Source organism: Pteronotus mesoamericanus, unplaced genomic scaffold, assembly GCF_021234165.1.
Source record: "Pteronotus mesoamericanus isolate MK-2021 breed Mesoamerican mustached bat unplaced genomic scaffold, CSHL_Meso_final contig_181, whole genome shotgun sequence".
Lineage (NCBI taxonomy): Eukaryota > Metazoa > Chordata > Mammalia > Chiroptera > Mormoopidae > Pteronotus > Pteronotus mesoamericanus.
In genome coordinates, this window is record NW_026555077.1 from 10253069 (window position 1) to 10279496 (window position 26428).

A 26428-nucleotide genomic window follows, 5' to 3' on the forward strand; every position below is an offset into this window, starting at 1 on the left:
TTCTTCTAATTTAGAAAATATTGAATGATGACTATACCAATTGTTCACTGGGAGGGAAAATAAAAGGTGTATGTAGCAATTCTTAGATAATATAGCCCAGTTTATGCGGAATGTGTTACCTGAATAGTCTTCCTTCAAATCACCAAATTACTTAGGACAATGAAAAAAAAAAAGAAAAAAAATACACACACAAAAAGGGCAGCAATCTCAAAATGTGAAATAAGTTTTAATATACCAATTTTTGTTTTCAAGACTGTTATTTGTAGCCAGGTATCTTGGTTCACATGGATCAATTAATGATTTTTAGGCATTGAGACTTCAACCTGATTCCTAAAAATATCAGCAAACTGAACTAGATACAATGACATTATCTTTTATTGTAGCTCAGGCAAAAACAAGGCAGGGTTTCTCTTTTCTTTGTCCATGCGAAGGTCAAAACTTCAAAGAGAAGTTGAAGTTTAAAAGATGGATGGATGGAAGTAAGGAAGGGAAGGAGGGAGGGAGGGAGGGAGGAGTAAGGAATAAAATTTTGATCATTAATATATTCCTAAAATTTTAATTCACTTGAAACTAATATTAGCCAAAATATTTAGATAACTAATTCAGTTTTTGAAAACTTAAATCTCTTAATCTAAAGGGGAAAGCAAATTTTCAATAATTATCAAGTCACAGAAACACTTTAATTGTAGTTATAATTTTTATTGTTTAACACTCATAATCAAATTAACTAAGACTCAAAATATAAATCAGCATTAGAGGACAGAAGAGTATTTTCTGTCATTCTTCTTGAGGTATCTGCTCTTATTCTTTAAAAAATGTACACTTAAGAATAAACCAATGCTTTACAGAAATAATAGCATTTATGCAACTATTAATTTTTTGGTATTTTGAAAAGGTCAAGTAAGGTATACGTTTAAAGAGAATTTTTAAACAGAATGGCTTTGACAGGCTAAAGAAAAAAGTATTTGTATTAATTTATATGAAAGCATCTGAAATTTCCAGTTAGATAACCAAATTCTATAATCATATACGTTCCAAGGTAAAAAGAGAATTAGGATGAAATATTTTTCTTGATGTCTAGAAACTATTGTGATCTAGCTGTAAAGAAGGTTGGAATTTTTTCTTTGAGTTTGGTTCATTTTAGTTTTAGGGAAAAGGAATTAGTAGAAACATTTTGTGTATTTAGACCTACAAAAAATGTGTATAGATCTTTGCATCTTATAGATAACCGGAGATATTCAACTATGTTCCAGCAGGTTACTGTCACCATTTCTATATCTGATTCTAACTTTATTGTATGCAAGCAAGATAAATAAATGCTACTAAAATAAAATCCAGTAAAACTAATCATACTGAGAATCACAGTATTTCCTTCAACAGATTACAAATGGCAACTAATCTACAATGTTGTATTATTAAAGTGAAACTAATCTGCATCACAAACTGTGTTCATAGATGATTTAAAGGAAAAAGATTGCTTTTTGTACAATTCTGGAAATCACTCTAATCATATACATTTCTGGGAAGCATTCCAATCTTAGATTTACAGAAATATCAGCGATACTTTCTTAATAACAGAATAAAAATATACTTTCATCATAAGTAAACCAAATTCCCTATTTAAAACTCCTGGTAAAAATGAATAGCTTTGGATTTTTCAGATAAAGCTATTCTCTCTCTCAGGAGAGAGAGTCTGACCCATACTATCATTTATACTAGTATGCTTTAACCCCGTTAATTAAAAAAATTATAATAGAAACTAAGAATTATATTATGCCTCTAAAACATTTCTATGGCCTCTAGAGACTTCCACAGTTTATTACTGTATCTTCTCCTCTTAGTGTCTCATCAGGGGATAAGCACTACAGCAACCACAGACCATGCATACCAGGCAGTGTACATCAATATAATTAGTACATGGCTTTTCACAACTATCATATCAAACGAGATCAGAATAAATAGGCAAACGTGGGCAATGAAATTCTAGTGCTTAAAAAAAAAAAAAGGCAGACTTAAGTAGCTAGGGAAATGAAATTTTTTCATCAGTTATTTGGATAGTTCATATATTTAAATTTACTTTTGGTTTTTAAAATTCTTTGAGTATATGTGTGTATGTGTATGTGCATGTGTTTGAGTTTGCATGTGTTTTCCTAGGGGGAGAGGGTGCATCCCCAAGTTGGACATTCTTCTTATTCTTGTCTTACATAAAAAATTCACTCTTGTACAACTAAGGACAGAAGTTCAAAAGCACCGACTCTAGCAAATTAAATAACCATTTTTTATTTAAATTAATGTAAGTTAGCAAACAACAAAATACGTTGATATCATATACCAGACACTTGAAATCGTGTCTCATTCATGGGCAAAGTGTGAATTTAAAAGAAAAATGACTAAAAATACTCCTTAAAAAGGCCTACTTGCTGATCATTCTTGTAATGATTTTGTAATATCCCCATTGTTGCATTATTTTTTCTAAGAAATCTATAACACATGCTTAAGAATTTACAAAATGGAGTCATAAACATTCAGAATTACACAGTAATTTCCTTCATCTTGACATCCTTATTCTCCTTTTTTCACAAAGACAGTAACAAATTCTTCTTTGGGATACATCTAGCAAGAAAAAGTACCTACTGGAATATGGATGTTAAGTAGTCATAAACAACCAAGTAACTAGCAATAATTTAGAGAACAACCTATTCTAGTCTAACACAGTCTCAACATATGGCTTTAAAAACAAAGTACATCTAACTTACAACTGTGGGTTGCCAATTATCCAGCTTGTGAATTAAACCAGGAGAGTTTGCTCCCCTCAGTTCTTCTTCTTGGGGCCATTTCTTGATTTACTGGAAATAGCTTTTAGGATAATAAAAGGAGGTAAAACATTCATAAATTTTGCAAATAATTAGCATCTGTGAGAAAATAAAACATGGTAGAGAAGTTGAAACAAACTTGTAAAAAGTAAATATTGCAATTTCTAAGGACTCCCATGTTAATGATAGTGTTTATATTTCCATAGAAAACTGGAAGCTCATTCATTGTTTTGAAACTCTCTGCAAGAAATGGAAGTAAACTGCTAAGAAACGTATGCATGTTAACTTTGAACAAGAAGAAACTTCACAGTTTTTTTTAAAAAATTCTTAAGGGTACACCCTAACTAATAATATCCAGTAATCAGAATCTTCTACTTGCAGTATTTGAGATTATTTTCAATGGTGTAATGTGTAACTGTATTAGACTTTGCAGTGTGACTTGGTCTCAACATTGAAAGACATAACATAAGTGTGACACATTATCATGTAACACCGATATGAGTTTGAAAGGTTAACACTTCTACTTCTGAAGAATAGAAAAAATTGTATTTGACTGTATCCATCCATTGGAGATACTCTTTCCAAATAAAAATTAGTGGTATAAGATGCAAAAATCATAAGTAGACTTTGTCATTACCATCATTTTCTTTTCCTTTTTGTGACTCCTGATGAAAAGTAAAAATAAAAGCAAATTTATGTTTTCTTTATTTTTAACCCACTGGATTGTCTTCTGCTTTAGATTGGAATAGGATCTCATAGATCCTTCCTGAAAATTTACATTAACATAAGTAGCTAAATTTTCACATAGGGGAATAAAAATGTTGAAGAATTAGGTTGAGATTTTTGTAGTACTTTACAGCATACTATAGTAATGATAAACCCGTTTTACACTTAATCCTATCATCAAAGCAACACCAGGCTTCTAATTTTTCTTCATTTTATATGTCTACTATATACATAAGAGAATAAGGTTTTATACTATTAATGCTTTTTTAAGTCAAAAGATGTGTCATCTAGAAAATAATTTAACACAGTAATGGGATCTTCAAGATCAATTGTTTCATATACTCTGCAGCAAAAATAACATTTCTAGTAGGAAGGTATTTATAAACCTGGCAAATTCTAGGCATTCACATATTTGTAAACAATATTAACATGGTTTATTACATTTCCAGAAAGGTTAAATCTTATATCCAAGTTTTCTGCTAATTCTTCTTTTATGTATTATAATAAATATACATGTTATTTGAGGAAATGTGTGTCTATATTTCACACATATATATGTCATATATACATAAAACAGCACTTAATGGTTGCTTTCTTTGCATGTTTAAATTAAGGGGAAAATGAATTGCTCTTTTGCATAACCCATGGCGATCTTCCCTTTTACTTCACAAATGGCCATATCGGGATGTAAACAAAACATTGGAGCGAGTCATTCCAGGTGAACTGTATTTCAAGTTGTAGGTTGGTGTTCTCATGAAGAATTGTGTACTGCCCGGAAGTAAATACCTAAAAATAATAGTTAAAAATTAGACCTTTACAAGAAAATTAGTATTAACATCTCTCAGTAAAGCATTATATGCCCAGAAATGTAAATATCCTACATGAGAAAATAAAAACAAATGTAATCCACATAAAAAGATTTCTTCTCCCAGACCGAGAAGGGGAAAATGGGAAGAAGGTCATAAAGCCTCACTCAAAAGGCTTAATGTAGAAGCAATATATGATCTTAGTATGGCAAGAGATCCATAAAGAACAATTGTATTTACATGCTAAGAACCTGTTTATGTGGCTCACGTTAATTTTTTTATCCTCAGCTGAGGGCATTTCTCATTGCTTTTAGAGAGAGAGGAAGGGAGAGACAGACAGACAGACAGAAATAGACTGGTTGCCTTCTCATATACATCCTGACCAGGGATGGAAACCACATCCTGGGTATGAGCCCTGACCGCAATCAAACCTGTATCTTTTTGGTCTACAGGAAGACACTCCAACCAAACAAGCCACGCCGTCCAGAGCATGGCTCATGTTAATTTGGAATTCATCATTAGTTTTTTAAAATAATGTGTAGAGGTAGTCAAATATTTCTTTCTTCTTTTTTTTAAATTCTCACTTGAGGATGTGTTTAGAGAAGGGGGGGAGAGTAAGAGGGAAAGAAAAATTGATGTGAGAGAAACATCAATCAGTTGCCTCTCACAAGTGCCTGCCCAGTAATCAAAGCTGCAACCCTGACCAGAAATCAAACCTGCGACCTTTAAGTTTAAGGGACAACACTCTAACCAACTGAACCACTACACCAGCCAGGGTAACCAGTCAAACAGTTCTCAAAGACATGAGAATCTGGCTAGCCACGTTACTAATAATTATTTGGCTCAAGGACGTTGGAACCATTAATTGTAATTTAATAATATTTCACTGATGTATTACAACTATAGGTAATCTATGTTCTAGATTGTTGATTTGATTCTCAGCTTCATCTCCTCTACTGCTGGTTCCCTGTAGATTTTTCTTTATTTCACCTAGTAGAACCTTCATTTCTGCCTGGGTCTTTTTTATGCTGTTGAAGTACCCAATGAGTTCCTTGAGCATCCTGATAACCAGTGTTTTGAACTCTGCATATGATAGGTTGCTCATCTCCATTTCATTTAATTCTTTTTCTGAAGTTTTGTTCTGTTCTTTCATTGGGGCCATATTTTTTGGTCTCCTCCTTTTGGCCATGAGGAAGAAAAAAGCATTCAATCCAAACAGCAAGAAGAAAAAAGAATTTTAGAAAAAAAGGATAGGCTAAAGAGCCTCTGGGACAACTTAGAACGTACCAACACTTGAATTATAGGGGTGCCAGAAGGAGAAGAGAAAGAGAGAAATTGAAAACTTACTTGAAAAAATAATGAAAGAAAAGTCCTCTAATTTTTCTGTGAAGAAAATAGACATACGAGTCCAGGAAGCACAGAGAATCCCGAAGAGTTGAACCCAAAGAAGACCACACCAAGCACATCATAATTAAAATGTCAAAGGTTAAGGAAAAAGAGAGAATCTTAAAAGCAGCAAGAGAAAAGCAGAGAGTCACCTACAAAGGAGTTCCCAAAAAACTGTCAGCTGATTTCTCAAAAGAAACTTTGCAGGTTAGAAGAGACTGGCAAGAGGCATTAAAGTGATGAAAAGCAAGGACCTACAACCTAGATTACTCTACCCAGCAAAGCTATCATTTAGAATTGAAGGGCAGTTAAAGTGCTTCCCAAACAAGGTAAAACTAAAGGAGTTCATCATCACTAAGCCATTATATGAAATGTTAAAGCGAATTATATAATAAAAAGAAGATCAAAACTATGAACATTAAAATGGCAATAAAAACAGCTACCAACAATTGAATCTAAAAAACAAACTAAGGAAAGAAGCAGAATAGGAAGAGAATCATAGATATCGAGATCATTTGGAGTGTTATCAGTTGTGAGGGAGAAGGGGGAGAATGGGGGGAAAGTTGCAGGGATTAAGAAATACAAATTGGTAAGTACAAAATAGACAGGGGGGTGTAAAGAACAGTATAGGAAATGGAGAAGCCAAAGAACTTACATGCGTGACCCATGGACAGGAACGAGGGAGTGGGGGACGGATGCAGCAGGAATGCGTGAGGGAGTGGGGGGTGCTGGGTGGAGGGGATCAAAGAGGGAAAAATCAGGACAACTGTAATAGCATCATCAATAAAGTACATTGAAAATAACACTACTATAGGTAATCTGAAAGAAACATTTAAAGAGTAACATTCATAACTACATTATAAATCTTGTATTCTTAACAACACAGTGCTTATGATTACAAAATAGCAAAAGCAACCACGATTACAGGTCACAGGCCAGCTTTGCAGCCAAATATATTTCCGAATACATGAATTTTCCAGAACTTTAGGACAATATAGTGTATATAGTGTATACAGGGCAGCACAAACAGATTTACACTTGTTCATATGGAAAACAATATAATAATTAATAAGTAATACAAGAATAAACTGTGTTTTGTGCATTCACAACTGTGAACCTACATCTGCCTCACCCTGTATAACATTTCCACCAGGGCTTGGGGCAGCAGCCTGTTAATAAGCCATCAATATTTCTGTAGTGAAATGTATATATATTCAGAGTAAAGCAGATAAAGACAATATATTAACTTCATATCAATTCTGGTCAGATTTGCCAATTATTAGGTTGCTTTTCTTTTTTAGTATTCAGAGATTTAGGATTAAGAATTGCAAATGAGGGCATGCATCTGTATAATCTGTTTTCCTCTGGAGAAACTTGTATTAGCATTAAGCCAGCCCAATCTTTGTATCTAGAGGGAAGTGATCTAGGAAATCAACATAAGCAAATGCAAATAAACATCATAATTTAAAATATAAGTCCTCGTAATGATGAGAAGGACATGCTATAAAGTCAGGACAAAGACACTGATGAGGAATTTCTAAAAGCAGAAGGAACAGTAGAAGATTTGTAATTAACAGTTGCCTTGAGAAAATAAACAACGGTAAAGCATCAAATCATTTATTTTGTTTTCTTCACCTGATATTAGAATCATCCAGTATAATACTTCCATAGATATATGAAGAAATTGCGGACTAAGGGGTCTATTAGGTATCTCTTCTATGTTCAATAATGTTGATACTTATTATACCTCTATGTCAATGGAAAGTTACATATATAGTTGTATGATACAAACTTTGTAGTACATAAATTTATTATAAACTGTAAACAACATTAGATTAAAATGGTAGAATTCCCCATAATATTCATAAACATCATTTTATCATGAATTAGCTAATATCCCCTATACCCATCATCTCATATCACAAACTATAAATAATTACTCAAGTCATTAAGTTAATAGAGTAGTAAAATAATATACAGCAAACCAAATTAAATAAAAATTGCGCAACGGGTGATAAATAATGAAACAATTGATTTCTTACATCACAGATAATACAAATTATTTTCTTAATATCACTCAGGTAATTTATATGGATAATTATGTCAAAAGCTACTGGAGTCATAACGATTAATCTGGTATCTTCTGCCATGAGAAAGCTACCCTTTCTATCTAGGACAAAGGTGGAAAAAAAAATAAGATGTTTAATCAAAATCTACTATATGTATTAGCTGAGATTTTTTTCCTATTGACAATGCATTCTGATTGTACTGATGATTATAATACTGAACAGTAACTTATACCAACTTTCTTTTGAAGAATTTCAAGTAACAGTTATCATGGATATTACAGTAACATCCACATGTCCCTTTGAGTTAAAGATCTCACCATTTCACAGATGAAAAATAAACACACAAAGTCTGGGTTATAGCTAACTTATACTATTTTAACACTATTTAATACCTAAGTGGTGTTTTCAGTGTGCCTAGCACTATTCTAATTGCTTTACAATATTAACTCATGTCCCATGATGATTTTGTATATAGTAGATATTATAGTAGGCTCTAGTTTATAACTGATACACTAAGGCATGCAGGGGGGGTCAAAGGACTTGCCCACAGTCACATAGCTAGTAAATAGCAGAGCCAGGGTTAAAATCCATGTGGGCTGGCTCCAGAACCAGTGCTCCTAGCAGCTATCCTATATTGTCATTTCTCCGTATGAATCCCAATTTTAAAATTAATGGGTGCAACAATTATGCTCATTTTTTTCAGAAATATGAAATACAATCTAGAAAGTAGAAAAATATTATACATCTCACAAACCTAAACTTTTTAACAGGAGGGCAAAAAAAGCCAAAATGAAACTATTTTCAAGAAAAAAGTGGTTCAGTTTGAACTCAAAAAAGCATATGAAATCGCATTGGAAGAAATACTTTGCTTCCCTAAAGCAAATGCTGTGGGATATTTTAAAGCATTACAGGCAAACACAGTGGATTATTTGCCTTAATATCTCCATTAATATCTCTTGGGAGATCTCACAGTAGCTGAACATCAAAGATTATTTTTGAAATGTTCTTTTAAATGAAGTTAAATAATAAATTTGATTTTTTTAACAGAAAGAATATCTCTAGGAAGTGGATTTATAGACTATATCTAAAGAGTTTGTGTTAAAGCAGCAAAAATGTGAAAAGTTTATGGCTTTATTTTTATTCTAGTTTGCTCTTGATGTACAAAAATAGCTAACTTGTAGTCAATTCATACCAAGGAGAAATACCTCGGACTACCCTACTTGCTTCACATGCATTCCCTAACTCATCTCTGAGGCTAAGTCTGCACAACTTCACAAATCCAACGTAAAGACATAAAATGTGCATTTATCTAATTCTTGCATGTCATAGAACTGGTGAGTCCGTCATTACCAAATTATTGCTGACCACAGAGGATCTCAAATACATGAAGCATTTCAAGACTGGTAAGGAAGTAACCTTGAATACTTAAGCTACACCACCCTTCTGAGATCTTCCTGGAGTAAGGCCTGGATCCAGGATACCTCCAAAATAAACTCAGCTTCCTGGTTTGGGCAACACAAGGGTAAATAGAGTTCATCGTAATATTTGTCCTGTGTTCTTTAAATTTTTTTAATGTGGTAAAATATATATAACATGAAGTTTACTATTTTTACTAAGTATTCAGTGCATTCACAAGGGTTTTGTAACCATCTCCACTATCTAGTTCCAGAATTTATTCATCATTGCAAAGAGAAACTCCTTACCCATTAAATACTAAATCCCAATTTCCTCCTCCTTCTAGGTTCTGATAATTTCTGCTCTACTTTCGGTCTCTTATAAAATTATTTATTGCACACACCTCACATAGGTAGCATCATACTGCATTTAGTTCTTTATGGCTTATTTCACTTAGCATGCTTTCATGGCTCACCCACGTTGCAGCATGTATCAGAATTCCATTCTTTTTTATATAGGCTGAATAATATCCTATTGTATGTATCTACTACATTTTACTTATCCATTCATCTGTTGATGGATACTTAGGTTGCTTCACCTTTTGGCTATTGTAAATAATGCTGCTATGAACATCTGTTTAAGCCTTTGTTTTCTGTTCTTTAGGATATATACCTAGGAGTGGAATTGCTGGGTCATATGGTAATTCTATACTTAACTTTTTGAGGAACTGCCTTAATTATTTTTCATAACAACCACACTATTCTGGACCAGCAATGCACATGGGTTCTAACTTCTCAGTATCCCCAACAACACTTACTATTTTGCATTTTTTTAAATAACAGCCATCCTAGTGGGTATGCATTGTCCTGTAGTATTAACTTTGATTTTTTTTTTTAGGGAGGGAGGCCTAGTTTCAAGTCCCACCTCTGCCATATGCTAGCAAATGTGGATCTGGATAAGCCATGTAGCCTCTCTGGCCTCAGTTTTCTCATATGTAAAAAGAGTCCAATAGCTTATGCCATGCATGGCTCACAAAGTATGGAGCCAAGGAAAGCATGCAACATGGATAAAATAGTATTTATGTATTGTGAGCATCAGCCTCACTAGCAAGATGTATCAAGCTATCTTAGTCTAAGGCATAATGGTACCATGTATTTATCTCCATTTTTAAAACTTTTTAATTGCAAAGTATAGCATACATTCAGAAAATGCGTAAGACTTAAATATCCAGCTTAATGAATATTATGAAGTGATTACTTGTATAACATCACCCAGGTTAAAAAACTGAACATTCCTAGCACCCCAGAGCACTGAATTATAGTACCCTCCCTCCCTCCCCATAAAGAAACGCTCTATTCAGGCTTTCATGGCAATTACTTCCTTTTTTTACCCAAGTACACATTCCAGAAATGATGTGATTTAGTTGTTCCTGTTTTTTATTTTAAATAAATGGAACCAAGTATGTATTCCTTTGAGTTTGGCTTATTTTGCTCAACTTTATGTTTGAGACTCATTCACATTGCTACCTACAGGTATGTGCAGTTTGCTCATTTTCAATGTTTATTATATTTTATTGTGTGACACCTATTAAAAAATGCATCCATTCTTCCATGAACAGATATTTGTGTTTTTTCAAAATTTTTGCTATTATAAGCAAATGTTACTACAGAAATTGTAATAATGGTCTTGGTACATGTATTCGGACATCTCTATTCAGAATTACTCATAATAGAATAGCTATGAAAGAGTAGATTTTAGTAGGCAATGCCAAACTATTAAAAGGTACCAATTTTCATTATCAACAGCAGTACGAGAGTTCCCATTACTCTACATTCTCATCATTGCTGGCTATGAAGTAGTTCTGTGGTTTTACATTAACGTGATTATTAGCTTAAATAATTTTTCAAATGTTTATTAACCATTTTTTTAACTCTTGTGAACAGCTTCTTGAAGTAGCATCCCCATTTTTCCATGGAGTGTTTTGGGTTTTTTCTTAAAAATTTGTAGGAGTTCTTACACAGTCTGTACTGGAATCTTTTATAGGTTATATGAATTGCAAATACCTTCTTCTACTCTGTGCCTTGCTTTTTTACCTTCTTAATGAGGACTTCTGATAAGCATATGTATTTAATTTTATGTATTGAAATTCATCTTTTAATTTATGATCTCCACTTTTGGTTCTATTTTTACAATGTTTGCTTACCTTAAGGTGATTAAAATATTCTCCTGTATTATCTCTTGAAGTCTTTAGTTTTGCCTTTCACATTTGTATACTCAATTAATTGGAAATGATACTTGTATATGGTGTGGGTAAGACCAAGATTCTTTTTTACTTAGAAGCCTAGTTGTTCCAGAACCATTTGTTTAAGCAGACTTTATTTTCCCTTCTGTCATAAATCAAGTCTCTATATATGCGTGGGTCTATTTATGGCCTTTCTGAATGGTTTTACTGGTCTATATGTCTATACTTTGGTAATATTACACTGTCTTAAATTATTTTAGCTTTATAATAAGTTTTATTTTAAGTACACAGTAGTTAATAAATCTTTTCATTTTATTATTCTATTTCAAGAGTGTCTCATCTATTTTTGGACCTTTGCTTTTTAGTGTAAATTTCAGAACAAGATTTAGTCAAACACTGCCCCCTCCAAAAAATTTTGTTGGCATTTATATTAGGATTACATTGAATTTACAGATATACAAAACTATTTGAGAAACATTGACACATTGATAACATTGACTGCAATGATAAATAAAGTATATCTTTCCATTTTTCACATTTTCCTGCAAACACATTTTTTGATACATTTATTCCTAAGTGTTAGCTATTTTTTGATGCTATTGAAAAATATCATAGCTAAAATTTCATATTCTTGCCATTGGATGTTGATATAGAACAAATATAGTTGATTTTACTTGACTTTGATTTCATTAAAATTGTAAAACTTAATGATTTATCTGTATAATTTATTTAGACTTCTATGAACACAATCATATATACTAGTAATGAGTTTTAGTTCTTTCTCTCAAATTTAATGCCTTTTATTTATTTATCTTTTTTATTTAAATTTTTTTTTGTTTGCCTCTTGAATCAGTTAGGAAATCCAGTACAATACTAAATAGAGGTGGTAAAAAAAAAAAAAGCAATATGGTCTTGTTTTTCATCTCACATGGAAAGCCTTCAACATTTCACCATTAGGTATGTTTGTTGTAGGTTTTTTATAGTTAACCTTCATTAGATTAAGAAATTTACCTTTGGTTTATAGCTTGCTAAGCATTTTTTAAAAGCATGAATGTATACTGAATTCTATTAAGTGATTTATCTATATCTTTGGAAATGACCTTTTACTCTATTAAAATTACATTTACACTTTTTAGTGTTACTGCATCTTTAAATTGATGCAGTAAACAGAAGTTGGTAATGATATATTATCCTACTTAAAGTTTCTGAGTTTGTTTTACTAATTTATTTAAGATTTTTGCATCTACATTCAAGAGCAAAACTGAACTGTCATTATACTTTGCCATAATGTCCTAGTTAAGTTTTCATATCAAAAGCAGCCTCAAAAAACGTTGGAGAATGTTCCTTCCTTTTCTGTTCGCTGGGTGGGTTTATAGAACTGGATAGTGAAGACATATGAATCTGGAGTTAACTTTGTGAGGGGGATTATACCTTATGATTCAATTTATTCAATAGTTAAGACTATTTAGGACTTTCTATAATCTTCATGTGTCACTTATGATAATATCTGCTTTCCGGGAATTTGTTAATCTAAATTACCAAATTTATCGACATAAAATTGCTCATATTCTTTTTTTATAAGATTTTGTTTATGTTTTAGACAGGGGAGAAAGGGAGGGAGAGAAGGAGAGAAATATCAATGTGCGGTTGCCTCTCACATGCCCCCTATTGGGGACCTGGCCTGCAACCCAGGCTTGTGCCCTGACTGGGAATCAAACCAGAGGCCCTTTGGTTCACAGCCCAGCACTTAATCCACAGAGCCACACCAGCCAGGACAGCTCATATTTTCTTATAAAATGTTTAATATGTATAGGATCTATAGTAATGCCACTATTTTTGTTCTTTTGTAAATATTTTTATTATTTATGTTGTTACAGCTGTTCCCACTTTTTCTCCCTTTCCGCACCTCCATCCAGCTCCACCTTCTACCCCTCCCCAAGCCAATCCCCATATTGTCACTCATGTCCATGGGTTGTGTATAAACGTTCTTTGGTTAATCCCTTCACCACCATTCTTCCCATCCCCACCCATCTCAGGCCTCCTTTCCAGCAGCTGTCAGTCTGTTTATGTATCTGAGCTTATGTTACAATTTTGTGCGTTAGTTCATCGTGCTCACTAGATTCCACATATAAGTGAGATGATGTGGTATTTTCCTTTCACTGATTGGCTCGATTCACTTAGTATAATTTTCTCCAGGTCCATCCATGCTGTTCCAAAATGTAAGAGTTTCTTATTTTTTACTGCTATATAATATTCCATTGTGTAATTGCATCACAGCTTTTTTATCTACTCATCAACGGATGGACCTTTATGCTCTTTCCAAGTTTTGGCTATTGTCAACAGTGATGCTATAAACATAGGTGTGCATTTTTTTTTATTGATGTTTCAGGATCCTTGGGGTATATTTCCAAAAGTGGAATCACTATGTCAAAAGGGAGTTTCATTTTTAATTTTTTAAGGATAGTCCATATTGTTTTCCTCAGTGGCTGCACCAGACTGCGCTATCACCAACAGTGTACTAGGGTTCCCTTTTCTCTGCATTCTCGCCAACCTTGGTTGTTTGTTGATTTATTGATGGTAGTCATTCTGACAGGTGTTAGATGGTATCTCATTAAGGTTTTAATTTACATTTCTCATGATTAGCGATGTTGGGCATTTTTTAATATGCCTATGGGCCCTCTGTATGTCCTCTTTGGGGAAGTGTCTATTCAGGTCTTTGCCCATTTCTTAATTGGATTGTTTGTCTTCCTAGCATTGAGTTGTATTAGCTCTTTGTACCTACTGGAGATTAAACCCTTGTCAGATGTATCATTGGCAAAAGTGTTCTCCCATATAGCAGATTCCCTATTTGTCTTACTGATGGTTTCTTTAGCTGTATAGAAGCTTTTTAATTTGATGTAGTCCCATTTATTTATTTTCTGCTTTGTTTCCAGTGCCTTAAGATATACATAAGCAAAAATATTTCTACATTGAACATCTGAGATTTTCTTACCTATGTTTTCTTCTAGGATTTTTATGGTTTCATGACTTACATTTAAATCTTTTATCCATTTTGAGTTTATTTTTGTGTATGGTGTAAGTTGGTGGTCTAGTTTCATTTTTTGGCATGTACTAGTCCAGTTTTCCCAACACCACTATTGAAGAGACTGTCTTTGCTCCATTGTATGCTCTTGCCACTTTTGTCAAGTATCAACTGGTCATACAGGCATGGGTTTATTCCTGGGCTCTCTGTTCTGTTCCACTCTCTGTTCTGTTCCATTCTATCTGTCTGTTCCTGTGCCAGTACCAGGCTGTTTCTATTACAGTGGCTTTATAGTGTATTTTGATATCAGGAGTTGTGACACCTCCAACTTTGTTCTTTTACAAGATTATCGAAGCTATTCAAGGTCTCTTTTGGTTCCATATAAACTTTTGGAGTATTTCTTCTAGTTCTGTGAAGTATGACATTGGTATTTTAATAGGAATTGTGTTGAAGGTATAGATTGCTTTGGATAGAGTGGCCAGTTGAATGATGTTAATTCTACCAACCCATGAACACAGTATGTATTTCCACTTATTTCTATCTTCCTTGATTTCTTTCTTCAGTGGCCTATAGTTTTTCAAGTACAGGTGTTCCTCCTTGGTAAAATTTATTCCTAGGTACTTTATTTTTTCTTTCTATTGCAATAGTAAAATGAAATTGTGTTCTTAATTTCTCTTTCTGATAGCTCATTATTGGTGTATAAAAATGTCATCAATTTCTGGGTATTAATTTTGTATCCTGATACATTGCCAAATTCATTTATTAGTCTAGTAGTTTTTGGTGGGTTATTTAGGGTTTTCTATGTACAATATAGAAAAGTATGTTATCTATAGTGAAAATATAAGTGGTGAAAGCAGACATCTGTCTTGTTCCTGTAGGTTTTTCTTATATGGCCTTTATTATGTTGATGTATGAACCCTCTATTCACAATCTACTAAGTGTTTTTATCTTAAATGGGTACAGGATTTCCTCAAATGATTTTTCTACATTTATTGATATGATCATATGATTTTTGTCTTTCATTTTCTTTATGTGATGAATCACCATTTATTGATTGGAAATATTATACCAACCTTGCATCCCCAGGATAAATCTCACGTGGTCAGGGTGTATAATCTTTTTGATGTATTGCTGGATCCTGTTTGCTAATATTTTGTTGAGAATTTTAGCATGTGTGTTCATCAGGGATACTGGTATATAATTTCTTTCTTTGTTGTGTCTTTTACCTCGTTTTGGAATTAGGGTAACACTGGCCTCATAGAAACAGCTTGGAAGTCTTCCCTCCTCTTGAATTTTTCAAAATAGTTTGAGAAGGATCAGTGATAGTTCTTTGAAAGATTGGTAAAATTCTCCTGTGAGGCTCTCTGGTCCAGGGCTTTTTGTGTCCAGGGAGTTTTTTTATTACTGCATCCATTTCCTTCATTGCTGTCTGTCTATTCAGGTTTTGTGCTTCTTCCTGTTTTAGTTTTGGGAGACAGTATACTTCTAGAAATGTATCCATTTTGCCCAGTTGACCACAGCAGTGGGGACGAAGGGCAGCACAGGGAGCAGGGCGCTCTGGGATCTGAGGGTTACCGTCCGGGGCCAGCTGAGATGGGCACCAGGCTCTGAATCCTGCAGAGCCCGTCCCAAGGGGGTCACGGAAGGGGGAATAAACACCAGTCGTCGCAAACATTTCTCTGTTTGCCAGGAGAGGGGACATGGCTCTTCCCTCTAGTGGGGAAGACCCTGATTCCCTTTGTTCAAAGGCTTTTATTGGAAGGGTTATTGGCGAGGCTAGGTAACAGGAAAGTACAGGTTATCTCATTATATCAGTATGTTAATGTGTACAGAGAACAGATGATGTTTTGAGGAAAACAAATGGCAGGAACACGGCGGATTTACATGGGTCTGAGAGGAGATGAGTAAACATGAGAGCACCAAAGGGTATAGGGTTCGGGTCTGTGAATGATGTAAATTTTCTTCACAGCAAGAGCTGTCTATAGCTTTTGAGGGAGAAACAAAGCGCACTTTAAATATAATTTTAGGCATGATTTCCCCTGGGAACTGCCAGATCCAGCTTATGGCTGTCTCCAGCATTGTTTCGAGCCTGAGCCAGGCGAGGGGAGGGAGCTGCCGGGAGACAAGGAGACTTCTTTCAGACCATGTCCAAGCCGAGCCAGTGGGTACAGGCCTCTTTGCCCTTTCTCCATGTCCACCATGCCCTTGTCTGCTGCCCATACCGGCCAATGTCTCCTAGGTCGTTTTCTCTGCATGAGAAAAACTTACCTGTCGTCAACAAGCAACCATCACAGGGTTAAGCAGAGGGATGCAAGGGGGTCAAGGGCTGCGTCCCTACCAGGGGGACAGGTTTTGTCTCCTCAGGGGCCTGTTCTTCCAAGGCCTCCCTGATTATTTCCAGACTTGGGGCCCTCTTGCCTGTCGGCGAGGTTACAGTTCCTGAAACCGGACAGAGTGTTTCCCAACACAATTTCTTGGCATATATTTGTTCATAGTAATTTCTTACAATACCTTGTATTTCTGTGATATCAGTTGTTATTTTGCCTCTTTCACTTCTGATTCTATTTATTTGGGCCTTCTCTCTCCTTTTTTTGATGAGTGTGGTTATAGGTTCATCAATCTTGTTTATCTTTTCAAAGAACCAGCTCCTGCTTTCATTGATCTTTGGTACTTTTTTTTTTTAAGTCTCTGTATCATTGATTTCCACTAAGATCTTCATTATTTCCCTCCTTCTGCTTGCTCTGGGCTTTGTGTGTTGTTGTTTTTCTAGTTCTTTTAGAAATAATAATCTAACTCTACACCTGTTAGTTATTTGAGACTTTTCTTGCTTCTTGAGGTAGGCCTATAGTACTATGAACTTCTCTCTTGGGACCGCTTTTGCTGTGTCCCACAGGTTTTGGGTTGTGTGTTCATTTTCACTTGTTTTCAGGAATTTTTTTTATCTTCTCCTTGATCTCAAGGTTATCCACTCATTATTCAATAACATGCTATTTAGCCTCCAGGTATTTGAATGTTTTTGAATCTTTTTATTGAGGTTGATTTCTAATTTCATGCCATCGTGATCCAAGAAAATGCTTGATATGATTTCAATTTTCTTGAATTTGTTAAGACTTGTTTTGTGGCCTAACATGTGGTCTATCTGTGAGAATGATCCATGTGCACTTGAGGAGAATGTATATACTCCTTCTTTGGGGTGAAATATATGTAAATTTCCATTAAATCCATTTGACCTAGTGTGTCGTTCAATGCCACTGGATCCTTATTGATTTTTTTTGTCTAAAGGATCTGTCCATTGTTGACAGTGGGATGTTAAAATCCCCTATTATGACAGTATTGTTGTCAATATCTTCCTTAAAGTCCACTAAGATTTTTTAAATATATTTAGGTGCTCCTGTATTGCGTGCATATATATTTACATGTGCTATTTCTTCTTGTTGGATTGATCTTTTTAGAATTATGTAATGACCATCTTTATCTTTTTTTATTGGTCTTCATTTTTAAGTCTATTTTGTAAGATGTAAGTGTTGCTACCTTCACTTCTTTTTCATTTCCATTGCATGGAATATTTTCCTCCATCCATTTATTCTTAGCCTATGGAAATCTTTTGCTCTGAGGTGGGTCTACTGTAGACAGCAAATGCTGTCCATTTGACTATTCTATGTCTTTTGGTAGGAACCTTTAATCCATTTACATTTAAGGTTTTTATAGATAGGGTCTTATTTATTGCCATTTTTACATTGTACTTGTTTTTTCTCTCTCTCAATTTCTTCTTCTTCTTACAGAAGGTCTTTTAACATTCCTTGCAATGCTGGCTTGGTGGTAATGAACTCCTTTAACCTTACTTTGTTTGGGAAGCTCTTTATTTGGCCCTCAATTTTAAACGATAGCTTTGCTGAGTACAGCAATCTAGGCTGCATGTTCTTAGCTCATTACTCTAAATGTTTCCTGCCAATCTCTTTTGGCCTATAGTGTTTCTGTTAAGAAAACAGCTGAGAGTCTAATGGGGGCTCCCTTTTATGTAACTGACTGTTTCTCTCCTGCTTCCTTTTAAATTACCGTATCTCTTTGTCTTCAAACTTTGCCATTTTAATTATGATATATCTTGGTGTAGGTCACTTTGGGTTCATCTCGTTTGGGACTCTCTGTCCTTCCTGAACTTGTCTGCCCTTTTCCTCCAGCAGGCTGGGAACACTTTCTGCCATTATTTCTCCAAATAGGTCCTCTCACACTCATCTCCTTCTGGCATTCCTATGATACAGATGTTGTTCACAATGCTCGATGCTAAAAGTATAGAATGCTTCACCAATCTGCATGTCATCCTTGTGCAGGAGCCATTCTCATCTTCTCTATATTGTTCCAATTTCAATATATGTGCTGCCACAGCAAGTACTCTATTTTTGTATTTGATGCTATTTCGGCCTTTTATATATCTGACCAGTCTCACCAGTCGCTTATAAATTTTATTAGTCCTTTCAAAAATGCACTTTTGGTCATGTTGATCTTTTTTATTCTGTTCGTTATTATACACACAGTCCCTGACTTATGATGGTTCAACTTAAAATTTTTCAACTTAATGATGATGTGAAAGTGATATGCATTTAGTAGAAACCATACTTCCAGTTCTGAATTTTGATCTTTTTCTAGGCCAGAGATATGCTGTACTATACTCTCCTGTGATTTCTGGGCAGTAGCAGTGTGCAGCAGCTCCTGGTCAGCCACGTCATCACAGGGATACACAACCAATACTCTATAGTATGCTGTGTTTCTAACATTTCTTGGCTTTGTGTTTCTGCATCCTATCATGTCTACAAAATGCCCATCTGTGTCTCCTGCTTCTGGTGAAAAGAAGAAGGCAATTACTTTTGAGATTAAACTCAAGATAATTGCCCAGTTGGCTCTGACTGCTGTGGCTCAATGGGTTCAGTGTTGTCCCACAAACTGAAAGGTCACTGGTTCAGTTCCTGGTCAGGGCACATACCTGGGGTGTGGGCCAGGTCCTCTGTCAGGGGCATGTGAAAGGCAACTGATCGATGTTTCACTCTTCTATCAATGTTTCTCTCACCTTTTTCCCCCCACCCATCCCCTCTCTCTAAAATTAAATAAAATCTTTAAAAAAAAGATATTTGCCCAACTGTAGGCTGATATAAATGCATCTGAGCATGTTTAAGGTAGGAAAGGAAACTAATGTCCAGTAGGTTATTGGATTTACTTTTACACATGACAGTTAACATTTTAATCATATTACTAAAGTGTTCTATATTTTTTTTGAGGAAAAAAATCATTGTATTAAAATTGTCCTCTATGGTTGTAGATTGGTCTGTTTTTCCCTACAATTCTATCAACTTTTGCTCTGCAAAATATCTGAAAAAAATGTTACTCTTAGGAATCTAGGGAATTTCAAAGGCCCCAATCTTTGTAGGCCCTGAAGTCCTTTTTTCTTTAGGCCCAAGAGACTGCCAATAGCACAACTTAGTGCTAACTAACTTGTAATGTACTTATTACAAGTGCCTGGTTGATACTCTCTGATGTCTTCAAGCAAATGTTTTGGTATTTTTTCCAGTTTTTCTAATTGTCATCAGGGAGGATTTGTCCAAATAACTATGGCCCTATTACCAAAGGCTGCAGTTCTACCTCAGTGATTTTTAAAAATGCTTTTAGCCATGGAACCCACTTTTTGATAGGAGCTTACATGGTATCTCAGTACATGAGAGACAGAGATGCTGAGGTTGGAAAGTGTTTGAAGATTCCAAAGCTTCCCAAGTAAGTCTAGTTATAGTAAAATAGTGAGCTAGGCCCAAGAATTCTAGTATCCTGGATATATAAAATTTACCATCTGGATTTATATGTCAGTTCTGTTTGCTTAGTTATGTGTCCAACTTTGAGAAATAGCTTTTCACTTGGTAAGTCTATTCAGTTATTATTTTTTTCTGATACTGCAAGGTTGAAGGCACTCTATTCCATATAATAGGTGCCCATATACACTTTAAAGTTTCTTAAGAAATATCCTGTAAATATGTGGTCAAGAAAAACATGGCCATAAACCTGATTGATGTTAGCTCTATTTTCTTCTCTTTTAATTTTACAGATCAATTAGCCAAATATATATACATACCTCTTCATAAAGTATTTAGCACTATCTCATAAATTATTTATATTAGGCATATTTATAATTTATATTTTATTAATAAATATCAAATTAAGTGGCTTCTACGTATAAAGTAAAATATTATATGTTCCTAAGTTCCAAGGGAAAGAAAAGATGGCCACTTTTTCTACTGTTAAAATTAATGTGACGTTGACTTGGGTTTTAATAACTAGATATAAGGAGAACATGTTTATTTCTCTCTCTTCCTTGTGTTTCCATATAGAATAACTTTTGACTCCTGGCTCTTACCAGAAGTGAGCTTTCTGATTTGAGAGCTTAAAAAAAAAAGAACAAGGCATGCTTGGCTCAGCCCCTTTCTCTTTTTGGGTCAGCCTATCAACAGAAAGGGTGCATTCCTGCTTGTTCTTCTGCCAACACAATGGAACTAGACTTCTTGAGGGAGTGCTAGTGGAATGTTTGGGTTGATCTGCTCTGCCTTTCACTGGATGGGTATATTTAATTCTTAAATTCAATATTAGAAAACTCATTTGCTTACATCCATATCCTTTAATCTAGCTTTTCTCAGTAAGGAAGCCACATATTGGTGATCACCTGTCTGACTCCTACATTTCTCTCTCACATGGTTCTGAACTTGGGCAGGGACAAAGGGTGTATACTGACCACCACTACCTCCTCCCAGAATGCTTATAATCACTGTTTTAGGGTTATATGAGCATTTATCAGAAGTTGAGAATTCAAGATTCCAGGGTCAGGAATATCTCTTCTGACTACCAGATGAAGAGAAACATAAAAAGACCTGAAGCAACTATAAGGTACAACTTCTCCCTCTAGAGTAACTTCTTATTTTGCCTACTCACAAAAGTTACAGGAATCCCCGACAGAAAATGGATTATGAAATCTGGAATTGCAAGAGTAACATTAAAAATTTTGCAACCATCCTTTCTAGACTAGAATTTAAAGTTTTCCTGTTCTTGCTTCCATATTGATCTACTTAGAGAGAAACTTCTTTCATGTATATGTTATAAAGTCTTAAAGATGGACATCATCTTTTTAAATCACACAGAAATATTAACAAAAGTAATATAAGTTTATTCCAATAATTTGCTTCAAACAATTGAAACTGCAGAATATGGCTTTGATATTTACATACTCTGAAAATTGATGACCAACTTCACCTCTACCATTGTTGTGATCAATCAGCTTCTGTCTGCAGAGAAGTAGGTTAAAGGTATTGCAACAGTATTTACAATAGAATACAGGACAAGCAAAAATTATAGGTCCATCTCTCAACACTTTTTGTGAAAAATATTCCTAGCCAATATAGGTCAAAAAGAAAATTTAAGCTATGGTAGTTTCATTTTCCTTATTGTCTATTCAACTATTTAGTTGAATCCTATCATCCTTTTAAGATCACTTAGTTTTTCAAAGTCATGGATAGTCACTCTTGTATCCTGAAAAGTGATACAACTTAAGTATACTAAAAATAAAGTCACATATTCATCTTTAATTCTAACGGGAGCTATGGTTGTTTTGAGATGCTAAAATGTACTTCTTGTTTACTCTGTATATTTTTGCGTATACAACTTAATAACAATATTATTTTTATGCTTTTGGAAACTACCTATTTTAACTGGATAATATTTATAAAAATTTGATTTTTAAATAGAACTTAACAAAATACATCTCCCACTGATTTGTTTGGTGATGAAGGGAGTAGGAGAAGCATACTGAACAATAAAAATTAAACTAAAGGCATCTTTTCAACTGTTAGGATTAAAGATAAATGTTAAAATATCCCTATTGGGGAAAAAGTTAAATTTATTAGCATTTTTAACTGCTCGTACTTGGCTTATGGAAAGCAAAGGTATGTAAACCAAATAATCTCATTTTCATGTAGGTTACTGCAATCCCTTTCAGGTTTGTTTGGTCCTTTAAAAGTAAAGATTGTGTAAATTAAAACTATTTTGTAGACAAGAGTATGTATGAATTTTCAGTCTTTAGCTTTTTCACTAGAAATATACACAAAGACTTTCAATTTCAAACTGCATTATGGCATCACTTTGTATAAAACGCACAGAGTCTAGGCAACATAAACGAGTACCTGGAATTACCCCAATCAGTACAAATGCCTGAGAGTGATCCTCTTGTGTCAGTTGCATATTTGTAAACCACTAGCAGGCACTGTTTACAAAGTTCAACCAGGCGCTGGCAACATTGGAGCTGCAAAGGAGTCACCACCTCAGGGCTTTTACTGAAAATACTCTCCCAAGAGGATCTGTTGGCATGGAAACAGACATGACCTCATGAGGCTGTTAAAAATGGCAACCAGCTATATTACTTACCTAGCAACAAAGCAATAAGGAAAAGTAGAAATAGGCTCACACATTAGAAGTGACTACAAACAATTGAAAGGTATAAAATAAATACATATTAATCTTGATATTAAAAAACAACATAGAATTCACAGACATTTGTCTATAAAGACTACTGCTGCCAACTGTGGGTAAATAAAAGGACGGTTTTCCAACACCTCCTAAAAGAAATTGAGTTACTCCATATTAAAGTGTTTGTAAAATACTGAGCTAATTTCTCAAAACTGAGGTATTCCAGGAATTTAGGTTTTCTAGGAAGCTATATTTACCTTTATATGAATAATAATCCCACAAAAATAATTAAAAGGATATTTGTGATTTCTTTGTGCTAGGAGAATTAATCCCTTAATCATGACCACACTTTTCAAAATACTTTCAGATGTAATTGTATGCATGATATTCCTAGAGCACAGGTCCTGTATTCGAGACGTAATGTTATCCCAGCGAGCGCTGCCCTGCTGCAACCCCAAAGGTAGGGCCCTCACTCAGCTCATGTCGCAGCAGGCAGTAGTGAGTGTTCACGTTCTTATGTTCTTGGGTGAACTTCAATTTTATTTGTGTGCACATGCGTGTGTGTAGTTACAATTCCTAAGTTTACTGTCATGGCCCAACTCCGAATATACCTCATCACTTATCACCCCACCGCCACCACCACCGGGAGGAGAGAGGGAGAGACAGAGATAATTTATTTCCTTAGTGTAAATGAAACTCTTTTCAAGCCTCAAGGGCAAAGTTTGGTTTGAGGCTAGGTAGTGGTTTAAGTCTCATTTTACATAAACCAATTCACTTAACCCTCAGAGAGAGAAAAGTAGATTTTCAGGAAGAAAAGAAATATTAAGGAAAATATTTTTCTGAAGAAATGTACTTCCCAGTGGGAAATTCAAAGACTCCATTTTCAATCTTCTGTGGATATTTGATATCTTTGGAATTTTTTTTAAATGCTTTAGAAACTCAGAAAGGTATTTTTTTATTAGAAAGACTACTGGGTGTTTTTTTTTTCCAGGAGAAACGTGGTCTCAAAAAGACAGCATGTTATCAGTGAATGACAGGTTTTCTTAAAAGATTCAAATGAGTCAATTAAAAGGAATAAATTTTCTTGCATGTTCTGAGATGTTCAGGAATCAACAGTAATATGCGAATAATATGCTAGTTAAATTAACTCTAAAAATAAAATTTAATTTATTACTTAATATTAGAAAAACTAGATATGTTTATATATTTATATATGTATGTGTATATATCCAATTTACCTAATTTGATAAAGAAAAATAGTGAAGAACATCAATTAGTTAAGGAATGCATTTATAATTAATAAGTCAATCTAGCAGGCCTTACATGTTTGAGCCCAGAGAAATAAAAATTTCATATAAATATAAATACACTCAGAAAGTATCCTGTGTTCCGGCAGTCTGCCTACTTTTCTCCCCATTGGGATTCTGGGTATTTCTACAAGTCAACCTCTCTCACAAACCTCCCCTCTCAGTTTGGATATTCTGTTTGATCCTTCGGAGCCATTTGATTAGATCCACTATCAAATAACTCACATCATGGTAATTTTTCTTTTCCTGACTTGGAGTATACAGGTAAGAAAAGGACAAATAAAATGGAAAATAAAAGAGCTTCTTCTATAACACTCTAAACTGATGTAACATTCTGAATATGTGAGTTATAATATGAGCAGCTTTGGCTTTTCATTCTCTCATTCTTCCTCAAATATTTAAAATAAACATATAGATCAAGGGCCTTTACCTATTTTTGGTGTGTGTGTTCACCACCAATGAACAATTCTACTCTCTCATCTATACTGAAGCGTCAGCATGCCGGGGCCCTCATAAAGAAAAAGGAAAATGAACAGGACTTGCTTCATTTAGTACTAAGCTAATGGCACCTTCTCTGCACAATGGAAACCTGTCCTTCAAACTGAGACCCCACCTCCTACCCACCACCTGGCATTGCTGAGCAAATGTGAAAGGCTCCTATAACACTATAGTATCTCAACTTTCAATGCTACACAAACTTTTTAAGAAGGTGAAAGATGTAGAAACAATTATAAATACCAGTGCTTTTATCAAAGAACCCAGGGTTTTAACTCTCTGCTTTCTGAATCTAAATTCCAAAGAAATGGGAGAATCAAAATCCATGAGTTCAAAAAGAAAAATTAAACGGTTAAAAAGCTCTTTCTGGCACCCCCAAATTCTCAGAGAGATATGAAATAAAATTAAATGACTTTTGTTAGTAATATATTAATAAGATACAGAATATTGAATACCTCTAGCAACAAAGGAGAGTTAATGAAATTCAGAGACTTGAAAAGATTTATATAACCCAGTAATGCAATAATTTTCATATCCTTTCTCATCAAAACATTTAACGAAGCAGTTATCTAAAAAGTGAAACTGACTCATTTCTTTCTCCTTCGCTCGCAGATACCTAATGGATGGATGAGTAGCCCAAAGTTAAGCATAAGAAAGGAAAAGGGAAGGTAAAGAAACACCTGGACTATACCAATTGGTTAATCCGCACCAGGAAGAGTAATGAGCTGAAAAGTACAAACAAAAAGCACATTGAAATGAAAGTCAAAAGAGAATAAGATTCACATCATTTTAAGTAGTCTGCATGTTATACGTATATTTTCAAGTAGGCATAGAATTCAACCTAGAAGCAGACTGCCTTAGAATACTTCCTACAATTTCCCATTTCCCTAAGATGCTAAAAGAAAAGCTTTTCCATAAGAAACTTCCACAAGAAAATGCCTTTGGCTAAGGGGCCCAAACCAGATTCTCTTCTTTGAGATTTACATGTCAGGGTTTTGAGAGGAAAGAGGGCTATTCCAAACACAACATTCCTTCTCGCATTGTAGCCCCTGCATCCTCCTCTTTGCTATACCTGGCAAATGCCTGTTCTTCCTCTTCAAATTCTCCCTCTGAGATTCTGCAAATCTCAGCTGAAATGTTACTTCCTCGGCCACCCTTCCTAAACTCTCAGGCCTTGTTTGAGTCCCAGGAAAACCTAGACTTCTGTCATCCCAGTAAAAAGTGGTGGACACACCCTGGCTGGTGTGGCTTAGTGGATTGGGTGCCAGCCTGTGAACCAAAAGGTCTCTGGTTTGATTCCCAGTCAAGACACATGCCTGAGTATCGAGCCAGGTCCCCAGTTGGGGGCGTGCAAGAGGCAACCAGTCAATGTCTCTCTCACACATCGATGTTTCTCTTTCTCCCTCGCTTCACCCTCTCTAAAAATAAATAAATAAAATATTAAAAAAAAAAACATGCTGGACAATTCCAAGAGCTACTCCCTTGGAGAGAACACAATTCAGAATGTGGGGCAATATAACACTCCCAGGAGGCTACAAGTGATATAAAAAAAGGTCACTAAACATGGACTTCAGCAGACTGGAAGAGCAAGAGAAAGGGATGAAGATGTTTTCTATTTGATGCATTAGTATAACTTCTAGGCCAATTCTAAAGAAACCTACCATAAAGATCTACCAT

At 34.7% G+C, this 26428-nt stretch overlaps 1 protein-coding gene and 1 non-coding gene across 7 annotated transcripts in view; both read right to left on the reverse strand.

The window, feature by feature from the left end:
* Positions 1-551: 551 nt before the first annotated feature.
* Positions 552-26428, reverse strand: part of TTLL7 (tubulin tyrosine ligase like 7) — a 138504-nt gene continuing 112627 nt past the window's right edge. For all 6 annotated transcript variants that reach the window (XM_054566907.1, XM_054566906.1, XM_054566902.1 and 3 more), the window contains 2 exons: positions 22667-22840; positions 552-4325 (listed from right to left, as the gene is read on the reverse strand). In XM_054566907.1, the coding sequence (XP_054422882.1) occupies positions 4205-4325; positions 22667-22840 (295 nt within the window). In that variant the 3' untranslated portion in view covers positions 552-4204. The remainder of the gene's footprint in view (positions 4326-22666; positions 22841-26428) is intronic.
* LOC129065661 (U6 spliceosomal RNA) lies at positions 18743-18849 on the reverse strand. Its single transcript, XR_008528605.1, has one exon. It is a non-coding gene; the product is annotated as a U6 spliceosomal RNA (small nuclear RNA).